Source organism: Falco peregrinus, chromosome Z, assembly GCF_023634155.1.
Source record: "Falco peregrinus isolate bFalPer1 chromosome Z, bFalPer1.pri, whole genome shotgun sequence".
NCBI classification, from domain to species: domain Eukaryota; kingdom Metazoa; phylum Chordata; class Aves; order Falconiformes; family Falconidae; genus Falco; species Falco peregrinus.
The window spans coordinates 72894071-72912870 of NC_073739.1; the positions used below are offsets into that span (position 1 = coordinate 72894071).

At 40.7% G+C, this 18800-nt stretch overlaps 1 protein-coding gene across 1 annotated transcript; it reads right to left on the reverse strand.

The window, feature by feature from the left end:
• Positions 1-2017: 2017 nt before the first annotated feature.
• Positions 2018-18462, reverse strand: TARS1 (threonyl-tRNA synthetase 1). The gene is made up of 19 exons (XM_055790699.1): positions 18322-18462; positions 17839-17919; positions 16744-16931; positions 15606-15729; positions 13912-14033; positions 13596-13713; positions 12682-12746; positions 12522-12600; positions 11822-11968; positions 10820-10918; positions 9937-10103; positions 9226-9388; positions 9000-9137; positions 8186-8263; positions 6135-6235; positions 5906-6010; positions 5157-5229; positions 4282-4396; positions 2018-3021 (listed from the first exon to the last, which is right to left on the reverse strand). The coding sequence occupies exons 1-19, from the start codon at positions 18340-18342 to the stop codon at positions 2873-2875; spliced, it is 2133 nt and encodes a 710-aa protein (XP_055646674.1). The 5' UTR covers positions 18343-18462; the 3' UTR covers positions 2018-2872.
• Between the last annotated feature and the right edge of the window lie 338 nt (positions 18463-18800).

Below are 18800 nucleotides of genomic sequence, written 5' to 3' on the forward strand. Positions count from 1 at the left end.
TTAACATTACTGAATGAGCATACTGAAACTGCATCACTGTCCCAGTGATATAATTGAGGAAGTAGTATCAGCCACTGTGGGAATTTCATCCCAAGATGTGACAGGAAAAGTCTTAGTGGAATTGCTTTTGATTGTGGCAGCATCCAGATGGCTCTGGACCAGGAGAAATGCTTCCAGGGGTTTGTAGAACTCAGTTTCACAGAAAACTGAAGGCTGGTACAGATTCCTGCCTGCTACAGAAATTCCTGCCACCTTTTTTCATATATACTTGGACCACCTACCAGGCTACGTATTTTCCTTCCCTGTCATTCTGTGTGCCTCCTTCAGTGATTTGCTTTAAAATCCACTTTAAGGTATGAGCAAAGGTAATGCAGACTTGGAGCTGAACCTTAGCAGCTACACCCATGAAAACTTCCCTAAGGGACACAAAGACTAAAATCCAAGCTGCAAATATTTTGTGTTTTTCTTGTCTAATGCTGGTAATGACAGCACCCTCTGCAGACCTGGAGAGATGGCTTTCAGACCCTGGAAAGAATTTCACAAAGGTTTCTCCTTTTACCTGACAAGTGCTCCCACCATTAAGCCATGACACCAAAGCTGCAGCCTCCGGCCTTAGGACACATGCCAGCCCTTTGTTCGGAGGTGAGTCCTACCAGAGGTGGTAAGCAGTGACCAGAGGACTTCAGGTTGAACCAAAAGGATGTTCAGGCCAGGCCAGTTCTGCTTCTCGGCACGTCCACGGCTCTTTGCAGCTGGAGAACTTAAAACATCAGTGAACAGCCCCTGAGTGTAGCATTGTACTGATCACGATTTGGATGTAGACACATTCTGTCCACACCCTGCTGGAGGTATGTATTTTACTGGATTGTACCCTTAGGTGTTGTTTCTAGTAACGTATTCCATATATGTACATGTATATTGTTAGTAGGTATTTAAAACCATGAGCTCAGCAATGTAAAAGGATAACTTGTCCAAGACTGACACCTACAGAGCCATACACAGCAGTGGCCAGCATTTTGCAACACTGGTAGCTCATTAAGCAGCTATGGCAGTTTGATGCTCGATTGCCCAGGGTTCCCTGCAAAACAAACAGTAGAGCTCTCCATGAAAATCAACGCATACACCAACCAGTGGAAAGGTGGTTTGAGGCACTATTCCTAGAGAGAAATTGAGCTAGTGGCTCCTTTCCCCGTGGGGGACTGGTTATCTATTCTGCTTCAACATTTCATGAAGTCCTTCTGCCCCAGGGATAGCTGACACCTGATGCCACCGTTTTGCACAAGCAACAGGCACTTCACAGCAAAGTGGGTGCAAAATACAGAAAACGATAATCCACTTAACACTCACTAAAATAATTCTGAAAGCAGTAAGGTAGTGTAAAGTCAATTTCCCCCTCCCTCCCCCTTTTTTTCCACAGCAGTTAGATAGAACTGTTTAGTCTGAATGAATCAAAGGAGGAGGAGGAAACAGATTTTGCTAAAAGTTGCTGGGGTTGTGGTTTGGCAAGACTGAATTTGCAAGTTGAAATGCTGATAATGTTACCATCCCACCTGTGAAAAGGCAGGTGAGAAAAGGCTAGATGAAATGCCTCCACCCAGGTAATAAAGGAAATGCTGAGACCTGGAGGTTTTCAAGAGACAGGATGGTTTGAATCTGTCTTCAGACTCGTCTGATCTTTGCTAAGACTGTAGCAATAGCTTTTTTTTTTTTTTTTTTAAAAGGCACAGTTATCAACCACCTTTGAAAGCTGTTCAGGTTGGTTAAAAAACATACCACCAAAACCACCAAAAAAATCCCCAAAACCAGACAATTTTATCTGTCACTGACAAAAAGTATTTGTCTATTGTCAGCCAGATGCTCAAATATAAAGCAACTCCAAACTCAAACCCAGCTGATGAGATCCCTCAGCTGTGAGACAGGAGGGGCTACGACTTGAGCATGTGATGCCCTGGACTAAAGGCCTGGGAAGAAAGTGTTCCACTGAGGGGGACTGTACCTATTACACAGACAAACAGCATTTGCTTAAACGCGTCTTTATCCATTTTAGCTCAGTACATTCTTGTTTCTGTTGTGACGTACACAGTCTTGCTGAAAAGACAGCTCAGGCATATGAATAGAAACACCCCCCGTTCTCAAAAACCCTGCTTTTCTCAGCTCCTTTTTTGGCCCTACTATGCCCTACCTCTTCCAGACAGTCTTATCCTCCTCCTTCCAATACAACGACCTCACCTGTAGAACCAGCACAATTCAGATACTGTGATTAGCAGCTTGGCACTCTGTGGCAGAGAGCCAGCCGCACATCAGGAGTGTCACACGGCGAGAGCGGAGACACTCCCAGAGGCACAACCGCTATGGAAGCGGGAGATGTTTGTTCATTTCCCTGTTGATGTGACTGGGAACTGTTCAGAGTCAATTGGTGTAAGGCCTGCAGACAAGGTATCAGTTTCCCTGCTAAAGGAGACACCCCAAAAGCTGCTGCAGCACATGGTGATGATGGGGTTTCTTAAGCCTGAGGTCTTTTGTTTAACTTTCATGAAAAATATTTTTTATCAAAATGTATTTTATTCTTAACAGGGTAGTTAGAATGCTATGGGTAACCCTGATAAACATTTCCATTTTCCCTTGCAGTCACGGAACATTACTTCATCTTGCTTCATGTGACATTGGTCTCAGGCCAGGAAATTTGACTTCAAAGTTTGTGAAAAACTAGTTTTTACTAAAAGAGACATTTCTCACTGAAGAAAAATCTCTGCTAAAATAAGCAAGAGGTCCATTGTGAAATATACTTCAAATCTGGTTCAGCACAAAAGCTCTGTGGTTAACTGGATTAGGAAAATTAGAAAATTTTTCATGCTAGGTACAGTAGACTGTGTTAAAATTCCTCTTCGGCTTGTCTGGAGCGTGAGCATTTCAGTTCCAGCAGTCTCCCCACAGTGTCTGCAATTGTACGCTCGCCGTGCACCTTGTTGTCTCGGGTGCGGATGTTAACTGTTCCACTTGCCTTCTCCTTTTCACCAACAACTAGAAACAATGAAGATGCAAAGGAATGAACTTTACATTTACAGCAAGCTCTTTCACCCCTCCCATTCCCTCTAAAACTTAAGCATACTAAAAAAAATTCTAAAAAGCTTACCAATGCACACAGCAAATCCTTCTCTGCCCTCCTCCCAGCTCCCCCAACTTAGATCTGTGAGCAGCAACTTAGCAAAATATGAGTAAAGAGAAATGTAAACTTAGTAAGTCCAGCCTGACTTACTTCTTACTAGAGAGAACCACGAAGTCAAAATGAGAAATAAACATGGAGTACTCCACAGGCAAAGGTTAGAAGATGTTACTGTCAATAACCAATAGCTACTTGTTTTCTTTACAGAGACAGCAACAGTTTACTGGAAAATCCCAAAGCTGTTTTACTTAAACTTTAAGATACAGATACCAAGATAATATATGTATGTCTCATTACTAATATAAATTTTATATAATATACTTGGAGGTAGCTGCAGGAGATTGGGTACCAGAGGAATACAATCTGCATTCAGTGGGACAACTCTTTGAAACAACCTCTGAACATACACTAGGTGAGATTTTTTCCCTGATAGGCTGATCATTTTCCTGTGGTCTTCAAGGTAAAATGTGGTGGTGCCTTACCTGTACAACATGCTTAAAGTTTTAAATAACAAGAGAACTTTATTCATAATCCTGTCAATTACTGAGGGTAGTTTCTCTGTCAAAGGCTCTGGCTGCTCTAACAGATGCCAGACGTTTTCAGCATCAATGCTAGATCTATTTACGTGACACAACTAACATGCTGCTTCAAATCACATACTTCAGGGTCAGTTTCTAATTGTTCCTGCATCACCCTCTTGTGGAATAGTCTTCTCTTATCCATGCACCTATGGCTCAGAGGTGCACCACAGCTGAATGTAGTGAAAACATGGTACTTCTGATACACTTGAAACAAGACATAGATTACTGGGGGACAGATGCAAAACTGCTTAACCATCTGACTGACAAAAGGCAAGAGATTTCGTAGATGTCTCCACATTGCTGACCACAAGACAGCAAAGATCTTTTTCTAAAGCAGCAGTAATTCCCTGAGCCACAGTGAACTCTTAATGCCTATCACATAGGCAGGAGAGGCTCTCCGGAATAGAGAATCTTAGGAACAAAGTGACCTGAAACACTGACTACCACTCCGTGCCTTGCTCACAGAAGAAAGATCAAATCCTAAAACCTATGCAAGAAAGTCAGCCAAGGTAAGGTAACAAATGCATTATGTATTACCCAGAATAAAATTATACTGTGCAAGCTGAGCATTTCTGATCTTCTTGTTCAGTGTGCACCCAGGATCTACATCAACATCTGCCATTAATCCAGCGTCATGGAAACACTGCCTGACCTAGGAGAAAAAGTATTTAAAACTGTCACTATAGGATATTCATGACAATGAACTTATGACTTGCAGATTTAAGCTAGTTAAGCTTGTCTGACCCCTAAAACAAAGGCACCGTCACTGGCTCAGGCACTGGAGATGAGCCCAGTTCAAGAAATGAAAACAGGTCAGCTATCATGCAAGTATATACACAATAAATAACTAAGTAGTGATGTATCTAATGTTTTAGCTGAACAGTGATTTGAGTTTGATATTGTAAAAGGCAGCAGGATGGTGAGCTTTCTGATTAGAAGAGAATTTTTTAAAAAGTGTTTTGCAGACTTTTTTATATTATTTATTATTATTTTATTTATATCTAGTGTGCTTGAAAGAAATACAGGAGAAGGTTTGCAAATATGCAAAGGATGCTAAATATGCAAAGACACAACTTCGTCTTTCTTACTGCTCTGCAAGACGCACACGGCCACAGGAAACTAGAACCTGAAGGGTAAAGCAGGTCCTAAGCTAGGAAGAAAAACTAAGTTTTCCAAAAATAAAAGTCTCACAAAGATCAGCATTTGTTGTTTACATACCCAAAATCTACTTCAGGTCTTCTTTAAGACAGAGCTACAACTTCAGCAGCTAATAGTGATTGTAATATAAAAATGACACAATGTAATATGCAAAGACTTAGAACATTTATCTGAGATAAGTACTATTAATCATTAGTAACACTAATAAAATACAATATACTGGAAAAAAAAAGCCCCTGAACCACATACATCACCTTTTGAGCATACTCATCACATGCTGGTCCCACTGGTACCACCATTACTTGCTGTGGGGACAGCCAGAGCGGCCTTCAATAAACAAACAAAACAAGTTTATATAGCTTCCAGTATTTTTTAGTATGAAAAACCCTATTAACAGATAGTACTAAAACATACACCGGAGATTCACAAAGCCATCTGCTTAGACTGGGTTCAGAGGCGATGACAGCCCTGTACTCCTTACAATTTATCTCCCAAAAAGAAGTGACTAAAAGAATTGCAGTGTTGACAAAAGTACTTCTTGACCTGAAGACTGAAGATGTGTTTTAGAACAGACAACAAATCATAACTGAGTTGTTGAGCTTCTTACTAACCAATCTTGGGAAAACATTTACTTTTGAGTCTTGTTATAATCAGAGGGGCCATCCCCATCAGGTATTGCATTGCAGGAGGTAAAGGAGATCACCTACATAAATGACTCTGCAAGGCAGTCCAGCTGCAAAAGCAAAGTTCAGAGATGCACACCTTGGGCAGACAAGCTGTACGCTGCTCCTGCACGAGTGGTATAATGTAGAGGCTACCATATCTAGAATTATTTAATGTCTAAGGGAAGGTTGTTCAGAAGGAATTGCCCTGTGGTATACCTACAGCATGCCTCCACAGCAAGAAAGTAGAACTAACATTTTTGACTCTTGTGTGCGTGGGGCTAATTTCTACATAAAGTGTTTGCTCAAACTGAAATAATTCATCTACTTTTCAACGTTACCATTTGCCTCCATAGTTTTCAGTTAGAATGGCGATCATTCTCTCCACAGATCCCAAGATAGCCCGGTGAATGATAACTGGTCTGGTCTTGTCATTACCGTCATGGCTGTGAAGAAAGGGTTTCTTTTTTTAAAATGTAAGGGTTTTTTTCTTGATGTAAAAACTTATGTCTGTAAGTGACAGGAAAGTTAGATTATATAGCAATTAAAACCACCAGTCTCTGTGCTTACCTGACAAAAGTAAGGTTAAATCTGACTGGCAACTGGAAGTCAAGCTGGATTGTAGCACATTGGTGGTAGCGGCCAATGGCATCTTTGATCTGAATGTCAATCTTAAAAACAAAAAGACACAAAATTCGGCTACAGTTTCAAATACAAACAAGCATGCTCCCTTTAAAGCAAACCTGTTGTTTCAAAGTGGAAGGTTTCACTCAATACAGAGAACTATATGTGGGTTTAGACAACATAAGTTTTATTTCAGCCTACATTAGGATTTAAATAATTTGCAGGTTCTGGTACAAAGGATGTTGGAGCTAAAAACAGGGTAAGCAAGTAGAGACACATTACTTCAGGTGAGAACTATATTTAATACCTCAGACTATTTTTTGTGAGTTTCAGTCTGGGATTTACATGGGCCCTTCCACTGAGTGAATTTAGCAGCACATAAATGTAAGTGTGAGATCAGAACTGAACATATCTCCCCAAACTCTGGATATCTTCAGCCTCAAACTGGCAAACTTACACTTATTACCTTATTATATAGCATTCAAATACTACTTTGTAGCTTACAGTTCCAGGGCATGAACATAGGATGAAAATCCCACTGTTAAACAGTCCACTTACCAGTAGATATCATATTAATGACACTTGCTCTGACTGTATGAGTATCTACAGTCAAACCTACTCCTTCTATTGTATCTTATACTTTAATCCTTAGTACACTTATAATACAAGTTAGACAGAGACGGACAGTAGATTTATAGTGTCATGACCTTATTTATCACATTGCTCTCCTATCATTTACTAGTATGGATATATGCTGGGGCTGTGTGCCTTATTTTAATTTATGTATCAAACAAACAGATCAGTGTTTTATTAACTGAAGTTCGAAATGTCTTTCGATTTTGCATTCAGAAGCCAGTTTATTATAATTCAGCTAGTCACCAAAGAGCTTATATCAAATTACTTACAACCTTCTTTAATTTCAAATCACCCAGTTACAGAGTAGGAAAAAAAAAATGAAAGTAATTTAAATGTACCCTAGATGTAGACCTTAATTTAAAAATGTAACTTCTAAATAGTTTTCAGTAAAACCAGTGCAAAATGCTGCATATGCTCACCTTACATTGGCTAGAGTGTATTAGGCACAGGTATAAAGTTAATTAAGGTTAATAAAGACTGCTGTAGATATTTGCCTTCTTTCAAATCAAGTGAGGAAATTATTAAATCTTGTTTGCACTTCATATTGTGCATGATCAGCTGCTATTACACATTTCACATAAAACTCATCAAATGAAATTGATTCAATTAGCACACAAAGAAAGAAATCAGAACCAGTTACCTAGATAACTGAATATAGATGTAAATGTAGTGTAGGTTTATTAGGGAAAGATTTACAAGTAATTTTGTAAGGCTGCCTGTCCTTTTGCTCAAAGATATCAGGAAATTTCTAGAAAGCCCTACTTAATCTATGCAAACTGAGGAGACAGCTTTAAAAAAACTCAACAAAAATCACAAAACCAATGCAAGGGGCTATTTAAAAAACCAAACCCCCCCAGCAACTCAATGCAGCTAAAAAACTGTCCCAATAAAAGCAATATTTTTCCAAAATTTGTTTAAACAGTAAGTTTATTTTTATTTTTCTCATGACTTAGGATACACTTATTGCCCAAAGGATTATTTATAATGCAGCAGTTGCTCTGGTAATACAGATTGTACAGTGCCACCTGCTGTTAATGTCCCCCACCAAACCAGTCAGCTCTGTTCAAGTATCAAACATGTTTATATATACATAGTTTATACATGTAAACTGGTTTTAATTAATGAAATTAGTATTAAAGCTATGTGAAAACCAGGATCACAGAGTATAGTTCTCTCTCAAGTATGTCAAGAGTTTATGTATCTGGAAAACCACAAAATTTCAGCCAGACAGCATCTTAAAATGGTATTAGATAACTATAACAACAACAACTTCAAAAAATCCCTTCTTCCTAATCCCAGCTCTTTTCTCATCCAAACAGAATTAAAAGCCTAAAACAGATAGGGGTTAAAAACATACTAACCTTAGGTCCATAGAAAGCTCCATCACCAGGGTTTAACTCCCACTTCTCACCAAAGTCATTGAGGCTGTTTTCGAGTTGCTAGAGGTAAAGAACACACACACTCAGTGTTTCTCAATCATTTGCTGTCTTCTCATGTTACAGCATCAGGTTAGCGGGCTACTACAGACATGTGACACTACTATATTCTCAGTACTTCTAAGCAACTGCTGCAACTCATCTATTTTCTGAAAAAGGAAAGTTTTGGAAGAGCCCCAGCTAAAAAAAAAAAAAAGTTGATTTAATCCAAATTTAAACAAAGCTAACACATTCACTCTGGAAGAGGCCAAACAGGCAGAGTTAGCTAAGATGCAAGAATTTTTTATGCCAGATTCAAAGTCTGTAGATAATTTTGAGAGGGGATATACCCTAACACCACTAACGTGTATTCCAGCCCTATCAAATTCCCAGTGCTACACCTGCAGGCACTAACCCCATCCCTTTCATCACAAAAACAACCTTGCTTTTGGAAGATGGCTCTTAAGTCTTATTACAGGGACTGCCAGAATTGGTTCTCTGCCACTTTTTTTTTTTTTTTTAACTATCAACAAATATATGGAAAGAAAGAAGGAGAGAGAGGTAGTTAGATTCTGACATGAAGCCTGCTTCTGTATGGCCAGCAAACTATTTACAGCAGCCAGACTGAACTGAAGGCAGTTATTAAGTTATATTGCTCACACCTAGATGCCACTGTACATCCCAGAAGGCAGTATTTTCTTACAGGACTTAAAGCTGCAGCCTTGCTTTCATATTAAAAGTTAAGAAAACTACCGTTTACCTTTTCAGCTTGATTCCACACTTCAATATCTCCCAGGTACTTTTCAGGACGAGTAGAGAGATTCAGTTTAAACGAAAATCCAAAGACATCATACACAGTACGCAAAAACTGCAGACAACTCTTTATCTCCTCTTCAATCTTTATGAGAACAGAAATGAAGTCTCAAATATGGAAAAATCAGTTATTCTGATTTTAATACCCAATTTCATTTAATTGCAGCCCTTACCTGCTCCATAGCACAGAATATGTGAGCATCATCCTGCTGGAACCGGCGTACTCGAGTAAGTCCTGTAAGAGCTCCTGACAACTCATTACGATGCAGAACACCAAAATCAGCCAACCGTAATGGCAGCTCACGCCATGATCTTGGACGATGATCAAACATAAGGCTGAAGGGAAAAGTTTATTACTTGAAGCTCACACAAAATAAAATTCTGCAAAGAATAGCCAATAAGAAGCAGCCAGTACCTAAGTAGATGCCTATAATGCCAATGATGTAATCTGAATACAACTATCATTCACATCTAGTTTTCTCAGGACAACAAACACAGATAGACTTTTATAGCTGGTAGGCTTCCCCCACCTCACACGAAGAAGATGAAACAGCTCCTAAAACAGAGCACTAAAACCTGAATGCCCAAATTGCCACAAAATTGGCAATGCCCCAGTATTTATTCTGGATATCCAGGTTTTGTAGTACCAAGGTAAGCTTCAGATCTAAAACACAGTCACTGCAGTGACAGAAAAATGACATTTCTCAGTGTCTTAAGTAAAGACAGCATGCAGACAACAAGACTCAGTTACATCATTCCTGACAGCATGTCACATCTGGATACCTGAAAGACAGCCATCTTTACAGTAAGTCTGGCAAAGGAAACAGGATTTTTTTTTTTAAATCAGCATTATCTTTGGTAAACTGGATTTGCTATGTATTTACCAGTGTCCTGGACAGTTCATAGGCTTCAGAGCAAAGACTTCTTTCTCCACTTCAAAGGAAAACATGTTGTCACTGTAATGCTGCCAGTGCCCTGAAGTCATCCACAGTTTGCTATTAAAAACATTTGGAGTGACAACCTCCTGGAATCCATGTTTTCGATACTCACTCTAAAACAGACCCAGTACATAAAATAACTAATAAAGCAAATAAAAGTAATGATACTCAGCCTTCAATCTGCAGCCATAAAAATATACAAATGCTGCCCTGAAAAAGTCCATGACTCAAGAAAAGGAGAGGAAAAATTGAAGCTGGACATGGCAGGATAAGCCCTTCCACCAGCACCACCCTTCCCCCAAACAATTCCTCTGCAGTAAGCAAGAAGAACAAGTCTCCTCCCTGCAGGCAAAGCAGCAGTCTCTAATTAGTCAATGACACTTGATAGTACATTGCAGCCCAAATACACAATAATAAGACAGCCTCTAATATCAAAACAGAAAGATCAGGGTATTTTTTTCTATACATAATTTAGTAACAAATAGTTCTACAAGGCCAAATTTAATTGAAGTTTATTAAAACAAGCCAATATGCATTGTAGTGTGAGCTTAGCTATACTATCAGATGTCAGAGAATTCACATTATAAAGCATCATTATCACTGCTTGAACTGCAGGTACGAAGTGCTCATAAAAACATAACTTAGCAGAGATTGTGACAAGACCAATTCAAAGAAACAATGTTTCTTCAGTTCTGTGGCTTACAGAACTAAAGAGATTAAACTAACTTAAAATAAAGGGCTCTTAATACTGTTATATGTAACATGCTGTTACATATTTTCCTAAAAATTCTAGAAGAATTCTGTAAGATTTCCAAAAAACATTACTTACACGGATGAATTGAATTAATGTGTTATAAATGTAAGCTCCCTTGGGCAAGAAGAAACAGCTACCAGGGCTGAGCTCGTGAAAGAAAAACAGTTCTTGATCCTGCAAAAAATATTTGGAAAAATGTAGTATTTGTATACCACCTTTTTTACTTAGCATTCACAAATTAATTACTACTGACTAGGTATCACTAATCAAGAGGTTTTTTTAAAACAAACAAACAAACAAAAAGCAATACCACAATACCAATAGGTAAAATGTATTTTCTCTAGTATTTGTATCTCCAGTGGTACTTACAGAGGAAAGAGGTTTTTCAGTTTCCTGTTTCATTACTGATGCTCCAAAGCATCATGCTTATGTGTAACTCCTAACTGTGCCCCTACAGCTCCCTTTGTACGTTGACAACAAATGTTTAGTTCTGCATCTACAGCTCTCTAATTATTTGCACATGAACAGAATGTGCGAACTTTAGTTGGCCAATGTTGTGACAAACTGTGCACAGGCTTGAGGACTGCACATAGTGGATTTTTTTGTGTATTTTCCTGATGTCCTAGCAGACCTTGTAACAGTCTTCAGGACTATCAATCATCTGACAGGTTTCCATGTAAAAACCAAAACCAAAACCCAAGGAAGAGAAAAAAAACATACAAATGTATTATGGATTCTGAAATCACACAGAAAATAACTGTTGAGTGAACAGGCTGCAGCAAACCGTAAGAATGAACACTGCCTGCAGACTGAAGCATTCCTGTTCTGTTCTGACTGATCTGTGGAATAAGGACATCATCATGTTTAAAACAGTGAAGTCTAAAGAGAAGTTATTTGCTTTAGGACTTTTGAGGCTCTTCGAGAGAAAAACACCTGACTTTGTAACTCAACTGAAAATACAGTTGTGTCACATCTCGGCTGTGGCAGCAAGTATACACTGCCTTTAACTAGATACTTCTAGCTAAGGGGTTACATCCACAGTGTTTGTGAAATGCATTACCAGAAAAACTGTCTCACCCGCCCAATTTTTCTGTGATCTCTGCTTTTAGCCTCCTCCTGGAATTTCTCCCATTCCTTCAGCATTTTTGCATCTGGGAATGAAATTCCGTAGATCCGCTGGAGGGATTCCATATCAGCCTTGCCTTCCCAATAGGTAGAAGAATTCTGCATGCAAAAAATAAAGGAAACACTGAAGAAAACGAGGAGCCTCCACATTTTACCACTACTGCCTGCTATGAAAAGGCATGCAATTATTAATAAATCACTACACAATGTAGAACCAAAGCGTAAGGAGAGTTTCAATTTTAAATTCAGAGCACTGATTAGAAAAATACGTTAAGAACAGGTGAACAGAATATGAAAAAAATTATTTCAAGGTCTCATCTTTTTTTTTAAGCCTATTTGCTCTCTTTGTGGCCATCCTATTCCAGCTGTTTACTCACACGCAGCTATAAACATCAGCTGAGCAAAAACTGTAGACTAACTGATACAGTTCAGTCAAGCCTTTAAGCCATGCTCATGTTTCTACCTTTGCTGTAAGTGCAGGCCCTGGACACCTAGTTGGGCCTCTTTCCCAATTCGTTACATTGAGGTTTTGGTAATCTCTTTCAGGTTATCCATTTTCCAGTACATTCCTGGATAAGCCACCATCATATTGCCCAAAGGCAGCAACACATTTTCAGTTAAAACATTTGTCTAGGGCAGTTTCAGCACTTACCTTATGAATTTTTATGGTCTTTATCTTGCCAGTATGTCTGACATGAGGCCCTCTGCATAGATCTATCAAGGGACCACACCTAAGCATAGGAAAACATTCATTTGGTGTATTTCACCCTAGAAAGACATATCCATCAATATTATGATGCATGCGTAATTACCTGTATACCGTTGTAGTTGGAGTGTTGACCTTCTCATTCAGGATGCGACACTTGAATTTATTATACTGAGAAGAAAAGCAGCACATGTATTTGTCAACTTCTTTTTAAGCAAGAGAACTGGCCAGCAGGTCAATTTATTTGCAAACCGCTGCATCAAAAGAGGATTATGAAAGACAAACAAACAGAAAGATAGCCAAATAGTGGAGCAAGCTGCCCAGACAGCAGGTCGTGCAGCCTCTGCCCTCAGAGATTTAAGGCCCAACTGGACAAGCCCTCAGGAACCTGGTCTGACTTCACTATTGACACCATGTCCTCTGCATGAGGCTGGACTGGAGACCTACTGAGGTACCTACCTTCCAACCTGAATGACAGTGTAATTCTCCTGATGTCCTAACAATGAAAACTGAGCGACATCTATCTCAGGAACGCCAGAAAATTATTTGCAGCTAGATACTGAAGAGAAAGGAGCAGCTTTTTGTGTTGCTTGGACATTCTCAGAAGTCCTTATTCTTAAAAACATTTTATGAATCTTTCTGAATGCATCAGCACATGCAGTTAGAGTATCACTACAGCATTTTACTAACAGCCAACATAATACAGGCATATAACATAATATATTGCAAATTTAATCTATGGGAAATAAATGGAAGAATGTGGTTTCAAATATTCTGCCAAAGTCACCCAGGGGAAGAATAAGAATTCTTACAATTGCAAAAAATTTAATGTACGTTCCTGAGAACCTAGGAATTACACTTTCACTCATTATTTTCGTAATCACAAATAAGCTTATATGAACATACCACTTCAAAAAGTTAAGTGATAGACCTTCCTCTACCACTAACCTGTGGCTAAATTTATAGATACTTAAAGAACAACTGCACGATGCTAGAAACAACATTCTAAAACAAGCCTACCTTAAACATTTCAAGTAGTGTCTCCTTCTTAACTTCCAGTCTTTCAAAGACTTGTTTTTCCTTCATTATCTTTTTGCATAATGTCTCCAAAGCAGAGAAGTCATTACTTGATACACCCCTAAAACAAACACACAAAAGTGCATCATTCTTGCTTTCACTTGCAATTGCTGATCCAGTTGCAATGTGGATGGGACACACTGCAAAGGACAAAGCAATCTGCAGTACTGCAGACGAACTTGTTCAGGGAACAAAGCAACAGACATTTTGCTGTGACTACCACCCCCCTGCTCCTAAAAAAGCAAAATACAAAACATACCCTTCCTCAAGGAACATGTCATAGTAAAATCCATTTTCTATTGGTGGGCCATAGCACAAACAGCCACCATAGATTCGCTCCATAGCTTCACCCATTATGTGAGCACTGGAGTGCCAATATACCTAACAGAAGTAAAGAAAGAGGGGATCAGTCTGAACATGCACAATGAATTTAACCTTTTCTGAAACACTTGCTTTTAAGGATACTTGATGCAGATCCCACATTAGAGCATTCTGCAGAATACATTGACCAGCCCAGCAACACAGTCATCCTAAGCACCAATATATCCAAAAGGTGTCACTGGAAAATTGTTTACAGCCTGGCAGCAAGTAATTCTTATTTTCAACAATTACTGTTGAAGTGACTGTCAAGAAATCAGGAAACTAAATCAGAAATTTTTTTTCTATGAACTTCAATCAATCAAGTCTGCATAAAGAACAAAAGGTGCACTTTCAACATAAGGCTGTGGTCCTGATCTGTAGAAGAATTATAGAGGAATGAAGGCAGGTTAATTAACATTGATAATATACAGCTGTGGGCTTGCTTCAGGGGCGGTGGGCTGGCTGACGTGGATAACGTGCAGCTGTGGCTGGTTCCTGCTAAGTGGTTAAATAGCTTTAAGGGGTATGGGAGAGGAGCACTGGATGGAGAGAGACCTGAAGGAAGCAGAGGGAGGAGAGAGAGCACCCTGGATGCAGGAGACAAGGCGAGGCCCCGGGAGAAGAAGGGGGCCCAGATGAGGAGAGGCTGGCTGGAAGAAGAGCCCGGAGAAGGAAGAATCCAGATGCAGCAGAGGCAAGAAGCAGAGTGGACTGGCTTGAAGAGGGTGAAGAAACATCACAGACAGTAGATGAACTTTTGAACCCTTGTGGGAGATTGGTGGCCGTGCTGGGGCAAGGCACGGGAACTACCTATTGAAGTTAACCTGGTATGGGGTGGTAAAAGCCTTGTTGCAGCCGGCTAGGTTGGATAGTGCTGCAATACTCATCCGAAGATTTTATGCATAAAAAAAATCCTGCACTGAAGTAGAACAGTTCATAAAGTTGAAAATTATGCTCCCTCTTGCAGTACACCTGAAGATCTGACAAATTAAACCAAACCTATAGGACTTAGCCTGCTTTTCTTTGCACAGACCAGAAAACATAAATCTCAAAGGAGCCATAATTTAGCCAATATGAAAACCCTGAAGTTTGAATGCAGGACCTCTGTGATGAGTCTGACTGGCTGCCTCTTGTACCAAATGATTTTTTCTAAAGACAGTATTTACAAATTTGCTGGCTATCCACAGTTATCTGAATGAGTAGCCGAAGTAAAAGAGCAGCCTATTCAGTACTTTTATGACTGCAGACAGTACTTTGGTACCCATTGTTGTTTTCAAAGTCAGCGCTGCAGAAGTCAGTTCAAAAGACTTACTTTACATTAAGATTTTATATTTGCAGTCTGCATATTAACAAGAACAGACCTGATAAACTACAGCAACTGCTGGCAGGCTTGGCTACAAATACACAGCAGAATGTACATTATCTGCAGTACAGCAACTCCCTTGTAAGGAACTATAAGAAAATGCAAATGTACCCACACAGCAAACTTGTTCCCTCTTCCTTCTTCTGAACACAGTAAAGATGCAAATAACTACTCAAGGCTGAGTTTAATGCAAATCCAAGGACAATCAAATTTTGGTAGAAGATACTCACTGCTTGAGCCTCTTCATCTTCAAACTTAAGCAGCTCCAGGGTACAATCCTCCTCCAAAGGACGGTCTAGATCCCAAACCATCTTGTTCACTTTGGCAATAACAGTGTTGTCAGCTAAACCCTGACTACAGAATAAATACACAGTATATAATCTTTTGAAATCAGCAAGTTCCCCAGATTTGCCCTCATGTTAAGATTTTCAAGAATGCTCAAAGTGGACACATTGCCATAAATAAATTCCAAATAAAAGAGCAATTTAACCAGTCTTGAACATTCATGAAAATTCTACTCACACCTCAGACATGAGGGAAGAAAACTGCAGTGTATACTTGACATTCATACATTCATTAACCTATCTGGCTTAAGAGGCAGCCACCTCAAAGGACTGACTTCCAAATCCTATGGCAATAAAAGACAGAGCTTCTCATTTAAGTGTTACCAAATATCATTTCTGATGCAGTAACTCAACAGTTTTGTTTCCACTAGGCAAGAATCACCTTCTTTGATTCCGAATCACAAAAGCAAAGAAGGTTCCAATGACAAAGCACCTAAGCATGAAAAAAAATGGCATTTCACCTCTAGGAATCGCCTCGTTTTTTGTAATTTTAACTGTCAGGGGATGCAGTGTGCATTGTTCAAATCTACTCCACAGAAAGTTAAGAGTAACTGAGAGATATGCAATGTTCTTTTTGATGGGTATCTCCCATGCAAGTAAAAATACAGTTAAGTGAAAGACACCTCATACTGTTAACACTCTCTGAAATGAATTTTAACATAACCAAGCAGTCATCTTCTCCAGCTGGGCGCAGATTGGTTTGCATGTGCTAACATTCATCTGATAGAGTAAATTTATTACAAAATTTGTTCTTAATGCAAGGACAGTACTTGCGAGGAAAAATATGCAAGTAATGTGTCTAAAATGTCTCAATCATACATGTATTTAATCATATGGAAAAAAAATTACACTCCAAAACTAAAATCCTACTGGCTACCTCCAGTTTATTAAATACAAGATACCTTGAGAGGAACTGAGATAAATGACTAAAAGAGTAATTATACATTTCCCATACCCTCACAGCCACAACCTGCAGACATAGAGCTGTCCAGAAATGACTGAATGTATCATGGAATAATCATACCTAATTCCACAAGCGATTTGATAAGGCGTAGTCTTCCAAGATTCAGCATCAATCTGCTTGCCATCAGGTAAAATAACTTTAATGGGTTTACTGTCATTTGCTCTTTCTGCAAGGAGCGCATCATGTTCAGCTTTAAGTTTATTGTACATCTCTAAACGCTCATTGATAAATGCAGGCCAGGGATTCAACTATATATAATGAATAAAAGCAAAGAAAAAAAAATCAATAGATTAATACAAACAGTAGTATCATATTATGTCAGGAATGCAAACAGAATGGATATACTTTTCACCAGCAGCTATGTGACCATATCTATAGATGTGTTACATCTAATAAATAATCATTGTTATTACAGATTAACTGTATAATATTATATAGTAATAAGTCTTCACCTTAATTAGAATTATTACTTTGAAATGTACCACTGTGCACCTGTTTAATAAACTACACGTATGTCAGTAAGCTACTCCTTCATTGAACACCTGTTTAATATGACATGCAAGGACAAAAAAAAAAATCAATTGGAAAAGACTGTAGAATAAAACCAGATTTTTCTTCTTAGGTCAAAAACCTGAGAGAGCACGTCTGCCCTGAGCCACCTGGACAGGAACTGACTTCATCCTACACATCATGGAATGACGTCAGGACTATCAGCCTGGGCATAACTAAGGTTATACAGCTATGCAGCTGGCTGGGGATTTGTGCTGGCGAGCAGCTGGCCCTCTCTCTGCAGTCAAGGGCATCTGCGTTTACCTACCACGAAGACAGAGAAGGCAGAGCACCTTACACAGGCTTTCCTCGTTCCAGAGATCCACTGCTTACCTCCTGGTGCTGACAGGGGCACAGTGAAAAGCACCCCAAGCAGCAACTATACAAACCTGAGCTACTCTCCCATTACACCAAGACAATTTGGTGTAGAAAGCAACAAGGCCACTTCATGGCAAACTTTGGGCAGTCTAAGAGTAGGTAAGGGAGTAACTCTAACACCAGATTAAAAGTATTTCTGAGGGATGAACTGCAGCCATGTCAGCAGTACACCAGACTGCAACCAGGAGATGGCATCTTCCAACCCCCCGTGGACCAAGGGCAGCTCACCTCAGTCCGCCCTCCATCGCCGACCCCTTCCTTCATCTTCTTCTTTCCGCAGTCTGCCTTTTTTTCTTCCCCAGCATTTGCCTGAGGAGGGCGAGCACCATTTCCTCATTCTCCAGCAGTCGCTCACACCTACGGCGCTTCAACCCCCGCCCTCAGCCCCACACACCAGGGAACTGACCTGACCTTTACGCCCCGGGAAATCCCGTCCCAGCTCCCTGCTCTTCTACCTTCAACTAAACCCCGCCGCCTTTCGGCCCCGCTCAGCCGGAGCTGGGGTCCCCCCCGGCGACCCGCTGTAAGGAGCGGCAAGAGACCTAGCTCCCTCCTGCCGCCGGCACCCGGCCTCCCGACAGGCCTGCCTGACCCCTCCACCCCAGGCCTGACGCGGCCAGAAGGGGACGCCTCGCCTCAGGACAGCCCCCGGCCCGCGCTGAGGGGGAGCCGCGCTGAGGAAACAGCCCGCCGCCGCGGAGCCGGGCCCACCTGGCTGTCAGCGCCCGCCATTGCCGCACGCGGCGCAGGGGGGAAAGGGGCGGGCGCGGCCCCGCGCAGGCGCCTCTCGGGCCGCCGCAGCTGATGCAACCGGGGGCGGCCGCACCGGCACGACCCGCTGCGGTCGGGCCAATGGGGCCTGGGCGCCGCGCAGGCCCGCGCTGCCACGGGGCGTGGGGCCGGGGCGGCGGCGCGGTGCGGTGCGGTGCGGCGCTCTGCAGCTCAAGATGGCGGAGGCGCCGGCAGGGCCTGTGAGGGAGCGAAGGAGGGCCGTGGGGCCTGTGTCCCGCACCCCTGCGCCATTCGCTCCTACGGAGTGATACTGTGTGAATTCACTTTAGGATAGAATAAACCTTGTAGCTAAAATATACTGAATATAAGAAATACATTCTGATGAAACTAGTAGTTGCACAACAAAAGCTGCTATGAAATCCTCTGTACAGCCCTGTACCAAGGCTAAGAACTTATAT

Excerpts from the sequence above, each read along its gene's own strand:
- TARS1 (XM_055790699.1), bottom strand. The coding sequence starts at position 18,342 with ATGGCGGGCGCTGACAGCCAG. Across the intron at positions 15,730-16,743 it reads CAAATCGCTTGTGGAATTAG|TCAGGGTTTAGCTGACAACA; the intron begins GTATGATTATTC and ends TTTATTCTGTAG. Across the intron at positions 4,397-5,156 it reads GTGATGAGTATGCTCAAAAG|GTCAGGCAGTGTTTCCATGA; the intron begins GTGATGTATGTG and ends TTTTTCTCCTAG.